This window comes from Pteropus alecto, unplaced genomic scaffold, assembly GCF_000325575.1.
Source record: "Pteropus alecto unplaced genomic scaffold, ASM32557v1 scaffold34, whole genome shotgun sequence".
In the NCBI taxonomy this organism is placed as follows: domain Eukaryota; kingdom Metazoa; phylum Chordata; class Mammalia; order Chiroptera; family Pteropodidae; genus Pteropus; species Pteropus alecto.
This window is the reverse complement of record NW_006435763.1, coordinates 6606778-6617865: the sequence shown is the minus strand read 5'-3', so window position 1 is coordinate 6617865 and position 11088 is coordinate 6606778. Positions and strand designations below refer to the sequence as shown.

The 11088-nt window shown below is 57.5% G+C and overlaps 1 protein-coding gene across 1 annotated transcript in view; it reads right to left on the bottom strand.

Annotated features, from left to right (window-relative positions):
* The window catches only part of VPS35L (VPS35 endosomal protein sorting factor like), a 122786-nt gene that overhangs the window by 110267 nt on the left and 1431 nt on the right, over positions 1-11088 (bottom strand). Inside the window, exons 4-7 of the mRNA XM_025046103.1 lie at positions 6671-6770; positions 4874-5041; positions 3416-3538; positions 1343-1367 (exon numbers count right to left, since the gene is read on the bottom strand). Of these exons, the coding sequence (XP_024901871.1) occupies positions 1343-1367; positions 3416-3538; positions 4874-5041; positions 6671-6770 (416 nt within the window). The remainder of the gene's footprint in view (positions 1-1342; positions 1368-3415; positions 3539-4873; positions 5042-6670; positions 6771-11088) is intronic.

Sequence of the window (11088 nt, the reverse complement as noted above, 5' to 3'; positions counted from 1 at the left end):
GATGAAGGTTTGGTTGTTGCCTGTCTGCGGCTGCTCTGAGCGATGCTGCTATGGACACTTCTGGGCGTGTCTCCCATTCACGTGTGCGTGCATGTCTTCAGGGCAGAGCTTCACAAACTTTCACAGGGATCACTTAAGGGTACATTAACTTGCGGATTCTGACTTTCCGGAAGTCTGGCAGGGCCGAGACCGCATTTCTAACGAGCTCCCAGGTAAAGTCATTGCTGCTGGTCCTTGGACCACACTTTAAGGAACATGTGTCTGTGCAGAGTTAGAAAAACACTTCCTGTAGAAGGCCAGATGTAAATACTTCAGATTTTGTCAGTTACATGGCCTCTGTCACAATTACTCAACTCTGCCATTTTAGCACAAGAGCAGCCATTAACAGTATGTAAACAAATTGGCATGGCAGCATTCCAATAAAACTTTATTTACAAAATCAAACAGAGGGCCAGATTCGACCTACAGCACACAGTTTGCCCATTTCTGATCTAGGACGTGTCCTAGCAGTGGCAATGCCAGGTCAAAGGGCTGGCCCACTTTCGATCCTGATCGTGCGCAAGTGCTTCGCACAGTGGGTGTCATTTTGCACGCCGGCCAGCAACGTACAATAGCTCCTGCCGCCGTCATTCTCAACAGCAAGGCGTGTCGTCGATGTTTTTGGTGGGTATGCAATGCCATGATCTCCTTCTTTACCGTTTTGGGTCAAAGTTATGGCCATAACAAAGGTGTCCCAGTCTCCTGACTTCCGATGTGCTGTCTCAACCTGCTGTCAACGCAGAGTCACAGCTGACATGCCTGCGACTTGCACAAAAACCAAAGCCAACCTCACCTGCGGCCCAGTGGGGTACGTGACACGTCAGTGCCTTCAGAGTCAGCAGAGAAATCCCCATGCCCCGCCCCCCAGGGTTACCTCGACAAGCCACGTGGGGCCGTGGTCAGTACACACATGAGGGGAGCCTGCCGCACGGCCAGGTCCAGGACCCCAGGCCCAGACTGTGTCCCGGCAGGGGAAACAGAGATGCTCTGCATTCGGGGACTGTGGCCAGGAAGTCTGAGCACCCCTCACCCCACCAGCAGATCTGCGTTTTCGCAAGGGAGAGATCACTGCTCTGCACCCAGAGGATCCGGCCGTGAGCTGACGCTCTCCACCACGTAACTGCTTCATCTTTAACCCATTGCCTAAACACGATTTCAATTCTACTAAGTTGACATGGAACATAGGACGCGACAGCTTCAACTGAAGCACATGTCAGGACTGGACGCTACGAACTGTTTTCCCCTCTGTGAAATTATATTAAGGGCAACCAGAGAATTCCCCAGAGTAACAACAAAAACTCACCTTTTTCAGATCCCATAAACAGATTCTGTAGGGACAAAAAAAAAAATTGTTAGTTTTTAAAAACTTATTGGATTCTATGATAAAAAAAAACTTGTAAGTTAAATTAGCATTCACATAGCACTGAGACAATATGACCCATTTTCCAACAAAGCCAAATGAAAAGTAGAACTATTTATTCAAACAATACCGCTCACTAGAAACTACTGGAGATTCAAATTTCTACTCAATTCAGGACTCTCAAAGTGAGCCAACAAAGAGCAAAATTCTGAGGACGGCGCAGTCACGTGACAGCACGTAGCTTACTCTGAAGCAGGATGTCACAGTCTCAGTACCATTTACATTACAGGCTGGAAAATTCTGTCGTGGGGCCGTCCCGTACACTGTGGGAAGTTTATCAGCATCGCCAGCCTCCACCCGCCCCAAGTGCCAGCACCGTCCCCACAGCTGTGACAACCAAAGATGTCTCCGGACACTGCAGCACGTCCCTTGGGAGGGTAAAGTGACCTCCAGTTGAGACTTGCCGCTCTAAATTAACTCGAGGCGTTCAGAAAATAAGGGAAAAATGTCACAATCTGGTCACCTCGCCCATCGTCCTGCTCGAGCAGCAGGCTCGCCGGGCGGGCAGGATGAGGCGGGCGGCAGGGCCTCCGTGTGCCCGCTGAGTCCGCCCTCTCTGCCCTCCTCGCGCCCCGCCCCCTGGAGGCACACTGTCACATCTGCCCGCTTCCCCTGCACTGCGTATAACCCACGCCACCTTTCAGAAAAACGTAACTGGGCGTGGAGAGGGGGACTCGGGGACGTGAGGTGACTGACACCGGCCGTGGCAGAGCAGCCGCAGACAGGAAGAGCAGGGTCCCTGATGACTTCGGAGCTGCCACGCTGGGCCTGAACGAACCACTTCTAGGCTTCTTTTCAGTGCCAAGAGAAACGTCGCTCCTGTTTGTCATCGGGGGCTCTGGGGACGAACCACTGTGCCCTGCCTGGTCCTCCTTAACATAGGCGTGAACCTGCTTTCCCAGGCGGGTCTCGGCTCTGCCGGCCTTTCCTGTGGGGACTGGCCGCGGCGACCTTACAGTCCCTACTGTCCCCAGGCACGAGCCAACGTCTCCCCCCCAGCAGCCACACAAAGTGACCTGGAAGAGCCCGGCTGCGGGGGCCTCACGAGGCACAGCGGGGACAGTGTGGCACACTCCTCACACCATGACCGTCCTCCAGGGACGCTTAGGGACGTCACCGCAGCTCCAGTCTCCTCTCTGACTTGGGCCAGATCCCTCATTCTCCAGTTTTTGAGAAACCAATCACCACGTTTTTTTCCCCAAGTGACACTGACATCATAAAACTCACGGAGCCACGAGCTGGGGCAACCCTACCGTGACGCTGTGATTTATAAGACACACTGGGTCTCAGGCACAGAGCTCCTAAAAGCCTGGGATTTCCTAAGTAGTGACAGAGTTGGTCATCAATGAGGTGACTTGTGGAACAATCCGGAGGATGGGGCTGACTCCCAGCCCCGCCCCAGCCCCGAGGGAGGCCAGCTGGGGATAGTCTCGGGGCCAAGGAGCTAATTGACCCCACCGAGGTAATGACGCCGCCATGAAACCCAAAGGGACAGGATTCAGAGAGCTTCTGACCCATGAACCAGACCACTTCCCGCCACTGTGCCGCACCCCAAAGTCCCCCGGGCTTCCCCCCACGCATCTCCTCGTCTGGCTGTGATAAACCGGAGGCCTGGTGCGGGAACGGGCTTCCTGAGTCCTGTGGGCGGCCCCGGCAGACTGACCGACCACGAGGAGAGTCATGGGGACCACTGATTTACAGCCAGGCGGTCAGAGGCGCCGGTGACAACCTGCTTGGACTTAGGACCAGCGTCCGACATGGGGGGCAGTCTTGTAGGACGGAACCCTTAACCGTGGGGTGTGACGCCACCTCCCGGTCGACAGTGTCAGAAATGAGCTGAGCCGGACACCCTGCTGGTGCCAGCGTGGCTTGGTGGGGGCCGGAAACCCCCGCACTAGACTGTCACAGGAGATTCCCCCTAGACCGGAGCAGCCCGGAGCCGCCCGCCCGACTCACGATGGAGAGCTTCTCCGTGGTCGTGTACCGCACCAGGATCTCGCCCCGCTTGCTGGCCCACGGCTCGAAATCTGGCCCGACCACCGAGGTATCGTCCCTGTCACGCTTCTTCCTGGGACCGTCCTGCGGAAAAGCGAGACAATCTCAGCAGCGGGGAAAAGGACACGGCGGCTGCAGTCGGCAGCACGGTATATTCCATGAACCGGAACTTGCCAGAAGAGTGGAACTTAGCAAAAAGTTTAAGCAGAAGGCAGATGATCCTCAATGTAGAATAAAATAAACCTACCTAAAGGTTTGCTATGATAAATTTCTCAGGCCAATTCAGCACAAATGGCCAACATGCCGAAAGATACTCACACTCATTAAGAATCAAGGAAAAGCAAACTGAACAAGATCGTTTTTTGGTCATTAGCAGGGCACAGTTCGCAGGACGGACGACGTCCATGCTGGCAGGGGCCAGAGAGACAGGCCCCTCAGTTCTGCTGGCGAGGACTTGGAGAACCTGGCAGGAGCCCCGTCCTGCAGAACCCCCGCACGTACGCCCCACGGCGCTGTGCGTCCCAAGGACCAGGAACGGCCGTCTACACCAGCCAACGCCAGAAAGCAGTCTACGCCCCCATCTTTTTTTTAGTCGGAGCACGTGGGGCCCACTCCTTAGAGCGTGACAGGGCCACCGACACTCAGGCTGTCCTGTACGGACTAACACGGAGCTACGGCACGTCAAGGTAAAAAGAAGTATATACTTCCAATTATGTTAAAATAAAAAAAACGAGCTCTCACTGTATGCGACGCCAGCACGGAACACTGGCTCCGAGTGCGAGTTCCGGAGCCAGCCTGGCCGGTGGGAAGTCCAGCTTCCACATGACTCGGCACCCCTATTCCTCCGTGGGCCTCCTTAACGGGGAACATAACGCCTCTTGGGAGGGCGTCTGAGAACCAGGAGCGAGTGCACTTGGAAGGGTCTGTCACAATCAGGTGACACTGTTGTTACTGTTATCTATAAATGAGTGAGCATGTAAACGCTCGGAAATTGCTGTCGTAACATCTACGAAAACAGAAAAAGTTATACAAAACTGCACAGCACAGCGATGTCACCAGTGACCTGCAGGCAGTGGGCAGAATGGGCGGAAATGGCCGACGGGGCTTCGTCTGTGCTATGCAGCTAATTTTATGTGAAAAATGAGTGAACTGCTTATGTAACTATGTGAAAATAAACCCAAAAGAATTATAAAAGGGAAATTAAACTTTTAAACACTTTTAAAAAAAGAAAAAAAGCAGCTCCCGGGACCTACGCCAGCCTCTCCCGTGTCACCCGTGGGCTGCACCCTGTGGCATCTGCATCACCTGAACCGCGACAACCAGGACACGCCCCGGATGCAATTTAAACCAAAAAGAGGAACTCCCGAGCCCCGACCCCGCAGGACTGACCCCCTGGACGGCGCCCTGAGGGCGTGTTACCGTGGCAGCCGCCGTGGCCGCGGGGTCAGCAGTGGCCGCGAACATGGAGAGGGGGTCGGTCCCGTCCAGGACGCTGCTCAGAGGGTCCACCACGGAGCTGGAGGACGAGGAGGACGTCGACGACGTGCTGCCTTTCCGGTTCCCCTTCTTCGTCTTTGACTCCGTGACCTGGGGGGGAGGACACCGCAAGGGTCAAGGTCAAGGGGCATCTCTGCCGACTTTTGCCGGTGAACACGCTCGAATGGGTTTTCCTAGTTCCATGACAGGGATACATTTTTGTGACAAATTGGCAAGACTCAGAATCCCAGCGGCTGGGGAGGGAGGGTGGGAAGTCAGGGTCAGGAAGGAAGAGACGGGGCCATGACGGTTAGAAGGTGGTGGCAGGTCCCTGGACAGGCGGCAGCCACATCAGGCAGGAGCTCGCAGAACAGGCAGATGTCACGCCCCACCCCGGACCTACCGCATCCGGACGGGCGCCATGCGGCAATGCCCTAGGCAGGGAGTGACAAGGACGCGTGAGCCCCCAGCGCAACCACGCTGCAGTCTCAGTGGCTCTGTAAAGTGTCCGGACTGCAGAGCAGTGGGTGCCAGCTCCGCCCTCTCGGGAGAATTCGCCCAGTGCCACGTCCCGGGGTGTGAGCTGACAGCGGGCACTGGGGTGTGAAGCCACGCTTTCGTCCCACTGGCCGCCACCCCGCCCTCCCCAGCCTCAGATGACAGGGCCAGGGGTGAAGCCCTGAGCCACCAGTCTGTGCTGAGAACCGGAGCAACGGCCAGTGGGCGAGTGAGGCTCAAGGGTGAAGCCATGAGGACCAGGGGCTGAGGCCAGTGACGGGCATGCTGGACACGCAGAGGAGACCGACAGGGGCGCAGAGGAGACCGACCTTCAGAGAGGGACGGATGGAAGGAAGTGGGCAGAGCGCTGGATGCAAGAAAATCCGAAGTGTGGGTTCCCGGGGGCCCCGGTTTGCAGCTGGTGTCGGAAGCGAGAGCAGCCTCACTGAAGACGCCCCCCAGACCTGGGGCCTGACACCGCGCCGGGGTGACTAGACTGAGTGCCTGTCACTGGTGCCCGTGTCGTCTGTGTGCCTGGCACCCAGCCCTGCACCTCCCAGGCCCGACAGCCCAGATCCCGGCTGGGACACAGGCCTCCCGCTTCTCGGCTCCTCCTGACTCTGCTCCCAGGGTGGGCCTTGGCCCCAACACCCCCTGCCGCTGGATGGGAGGCTGGGGCGGCCGCAGCCCATCTGTCACCACGTGGGTGAGGGCCTGAGAGCAGGACCAACCCAGCGGTGGGCCGGCCGCGGGAGCCCACGGGAGTTCAAGGGCCAGTCTCGTGACCTCCTGCTTTATGTCATCGTGTCTGCGGGTCCTCAGCTCCCCATCGTAAGAACTTTACGTCCTCAGTACCCGCGGGCATCTGTCTGTCAACCTCTCTCCACCCGCGGTGACGACCCCACGGCTTCTATTACTTGCTGACGATCAAGAGAGTGCGACCCAGAAGACAGTGACCAGCTAAACGCCTTTCCTGCTTTCCGTTTAGTTTTTTAAATAAAGTCGCAGACGACAGTGCTGCTGAGGACAGCGCCCCCCACGGGTAATGACATACTCTGCTCACACCTCCCCCGGGAACGAGGCATCCCGCACTCATGATGGGGGGAGGAGGGGGGGACGAAACGAGGGCGGGGGACCCACGTGATCTACACGTGCAAAGGAGGCTCCCGCTGGCCGACGAGAGGCCCGGGAAGCTGATGTGCTGTCGTGGGTCCTCGCCCGGGGGGCCTGGACCACACTTACCGTGATGGGCTTCAGGGGGTGATAGTCCCCGAACTCCAAGGGCACCGCCTCCAGCCGGCATGATGCGAATTCAGCCTTGTAGTTCCTGTTCCGGGGGTGCCTGGGGACAGCAAAGCCAGACGCCCGTTAGCGGATAGTGATGCTGAACACGCCAAGACGTTGGCTGGGACTTCACGAGATGGCAGTTTACAGAGGAACAGTGTTCCTGCCAACACTGACGAGAAGTGCTAAATTAAAAAAAATCGTTTTGGGATCAGTTTGAAGGTACAAGGAGCTGCCAGGGCATACGAGACCAGCGAGGCCAGACCCCAGAGCCCAGGGAAGCCAGTGAGGGGGAGCCAGCCCCACCGGCCCACAGGGCAGCTGCGGACTGACGCTGGACGAGAGACTGGAGCCGGCCGAGGGCAGCAGATCAGCCCCAAGGGCTTCGAGGAAACCTCACAGGGCTGGATGGATGAATCGGGGTTCGGGCCATCGAGGTAGCCAGGGCCCAAAGGAGGAGCTTCAGAAGACAAGGGGGTGCAGAGACGGGAGGCCTCCGGCCCTGGCCCCCACCCCCCACCCCAGGTGCTCGGCAGGTCGGCGGCACCTGCACATGGAGAGATGACAGGTGAAAACTTCCCTGGACGAAAGGCAGGCATCGAGCCACAGAGTCGAGAAACTCCTGTGCCCCAAGCGAGCCTCAGACACAAAACCAAACCACCGACTTCAGGGCTTCATAGTAAAACGGCTAAAAATGAGAGCGCACGGATTTCTTAAAAGGGAAAAAGGCACGTGATTTTCAGAGAACGAGATTTCGATCTCGGCACAGAGCTGGGAGTCAGGAGACAAACGAGCTCGTGCCTTTCAAGGACGGAAAGAGAGAAACTGCAGCAAGAATGCGGCACCTCGTCGAGCTGCCTCTCAGACACGGCAGAAGGAAGAAGCCTGCAGCCCGAGAACCAGGACCCCGGTCGCCAGCACGCGCGCACACGCACACGCACACACGCAGACATGCTCACACGCGCGCACACGCGCACACACAGCGCTCACACACGCGCTCACACGTACACACGCTCACACGCGCGCGCACGAAAACTGACTGCAAAAAATAACTTACAGTGTTAAACTATTCGTAGAATTAAAATGCAGCAGGACAACACATAACAGGCAGGATGAGGCTATGGTCTGAACCGGGGGGGCCCCCAGGCCACCTGCGCTCCAACACTGTTCGTGTTCACCCCCCAAATTCGCAGGTTGGAATCCCAGCCCCCTGGGTGATGGTTTAGGAGGCCAGGCCTTTTGGGGTGCTGAGGGCACGAGGGTGGGGCCCTCACCGATGGGATCAGGGCCCTGATAAAAGGTGACAAAAGGGACCTCCCCCCACAGGGACACAGTGGGAGGTCGCCGGCTAGGAACCCAGAGGTGGCCCTCAGCAGACCGCACTGGGGCCATGATCCGGGCTTCGGCCTCCGGGACGGTCACGAATCAATTTCTGTTGTTCTAAGCTGCCCAGTCGGTGGGATTTCATTACAGCAGCCGAAACAACGGAGGCAAAAAAAAAGAATGGTGCCAGGAGCAGGTGCTGCCACGAGAAAACGCGGCCGCGGCTTTGGGGCTGGGCGCAGGCAGAGGCCGGAGTGGCCTGTCCAGGGCGAATCCCCTGAGGGCTCAGCGGGGGGGACGCGGTGTCGTGGACAGGACACTAGCAGACGCGTGCAGGTGAAGGCCCCAAGGGGACGAGGGCCGTGAAGCCATCCTTGCTATAAAGTGGCAAGGGCTGAGCTGTGCCCGTGTCCTCTGCCGTGAAGGGAGACCTCGTGAGCCACGAAACGGGTACCTGCCGAGGGAGTCCCCAGCAAAGCGCTGAGGGGTGCTCGCAGGTAACACGAGGAGAGAGACGTGCCTCACAAACGGGCGGCCATCGAAAGGGCAACAGACGTAAACCCTGGGGAACTCTCCGCCTGTCCACGGGGAGAGAAACGAGAGCACGTGCTGTTGGGGTGGCCGTCTCACCCCACCGCTGCCCACTGCCGCCTCCCACGGGGCTTGGGGGGCACCCTGGGTCTCACAAGCGGTGCCTTTCAACAAAAGACACAGGCGCTTCTCAGGTGAAAACCATCGCATGCCAGACAAACAGCTTTTCTGGGCACAGGGGACAATTCGTGCCACCACCTTTAGGGAAAGGAGAAACTCAAAGAGCACTGGCCCCGGCCACGTGGTTCTCAGGCCCCTGAGTCCCCCGACCTGCAATTTCACTCGGCCTTCCTCAGCGTCCCCCACGAGCCAGAAAGCCTGGGCTCCCACACGATTTCATCTCCGCCTTTCCTAAGTAAATCTGCTCTGAGCGCAGAAGGGGCTGGTTAACAATGTGGACCACCGGCCTCTTCTTTAAGGGAAAACCCCAAAATGTTGCCCTCTGAGTCCCATTTTTTAAAAACACACACTGTCTTCATCTTCAAACAACATCGCAGCTGCAGTCATCTGTGAAACACCCTTCCAGACTCCCCCGAACGTGCTTTCGGCCAACCCGACTTCAAAACGAGCAAAACCCGAAGAATAAACAAGCTGGAGTAACAGCCATCGACACCACAGCGACGTCTTAGAAGCTACATCGTGCTTCTCTTAGACGGCTCTGAATATGAAAAGGCTGATTTAGCAGGACGAGGAGAAATGGCATCTGACCCGCAACTGAGGTCAGATGTTTTCATCCATGGGACCCGACCCGTCGCTGGACAGCTGGGAATGCGCCGCACACTAGCGCGGTGACGTCCGGTCCATCACGCGCTCGCCCGGGTGCTCCGCCTCCCGCTCCTCACTGACTCAGCCCCAGGAGGCGGGTGCCGTGATGCCGTCCACTGTCAGACAGAGAAGCTGAGGCTGTCTGTGTTGGTAGCTCGTTGGGTGACAGCAGCGAGTGACAGAGGCAGACGTGACTCTGGGATCCGGGGACTTACAGTGGTGGGTCAGACCCGCGGTTTAACAAAATCCCCAGGTGACTCACGCATGTTCAGGGCTGACAGCGACCTATTTTTAAGCTATTTACACCTGAGAATACGGATGCGTAGAAATTCCACTGCCACTTACCAAACTAATCACATGCTGTTTTTTGTTGGCTATTTGCATTCTCCGGTGATTTTTTAAGAAGTCACAATGACCATCTGGCCAGTTTGTTCTCACACAATCACAGTACACACACACCCCCGGACCCCACCAAAAAAATCTAAAAATGATGTAGAATTTCTGGTTCTAAAGGGAGGCATTTTTAAGTGTGCCACTGCCATGGGAGGAAACAGGAAATGCGGTGCATGGAGGACTGGACACCTCGCAGGCCGGGCCGGGCCACGATGGGTCAGAGACAACAAAGTGTGTGCGAGAGGCATTCTGGAGGGCCTTGGGGCGCAACAACCCAGAAACCTCAGCCCAGGACTGGAGGCCCGGCTGATGGCAATGAGTAAGGTCCCGCAAAGCTCAGCGCCCCACGACTCAGTAAACCGCTTCATCCTTCTGCCTCCAGCCCCTCGCCCGGAAAACAGCATCGTCACGAGGGTCAGGCGAGAGGCTGCACGCTAAGCACGCAGCACAGCGCCTGGCGCCAAATAAAGGCTCAACATGTGTCCACTACAAAGGCAGAAACACACTTCTCTGTGCGGGTCTGTTTCCCCGTGCGCTCCACAGACGTTACCCAGCATCTGTTATCGGCCGAGCTCCACGCCAGGCACTGGGGATCCGGTGATGGTGACAACTCAGTCCCTTTCACTTAAGGAGCAACAAGTCAGGTAGGGAAACTGAATGGTGCCCATGGGCTACCGCACAGAGAAATGCCAAGGGCACAGGCACGTTAACACCTCCGAGACCCCAGATGCAGAAAGCCTTAGGGGCCCTGTTTGTAATTTAAGTGGGAAACGCTGAAGATCAAAGGGTACCAGGAGGCAGAGAGAAAACCGCATCTTCCTGAATGTTCTGATTACAAAATCCCGGGGAACTGAAGCCAGGTGTTTCTCGTGTTTGTGGTGTTTAAGCCTTAATGACTCCCTAAAAGCCGCTGGGCGTGGAAGGGGCCCAATGGTACCTTAGGAAGGAAGCCGCTTGGAGAGCCAGCCAGGTGGAGGGGACACAGGGGAGGCCGCCGGGAAGGAAGCCGACCCCTCGCTGCGCCTCACGGGCGTTGTGTGTTCTTTACGAACGGAAGGCAAAACCCGCCACCAGCACATTCCGATGAGGACGCTTCACTGCGTGGCCCGGAATCCAGGCCGCAGGGCCGCGGCTGCGCGCGCCCGGCCCTGCCTCGCCCCGCGCTCTGGCGCCGGACGCCTTTCGCTGCCCGCTCCCTCGTTCGCTGTCGCTCGCTCCCTCGTTCGCTGTCCCCGCGGCTCGCCGTTCGGAGAGACAGGTCGGCAGCTTCCCCCGTCTCCGGGACGGAGGGCAGAGTCCGTCTC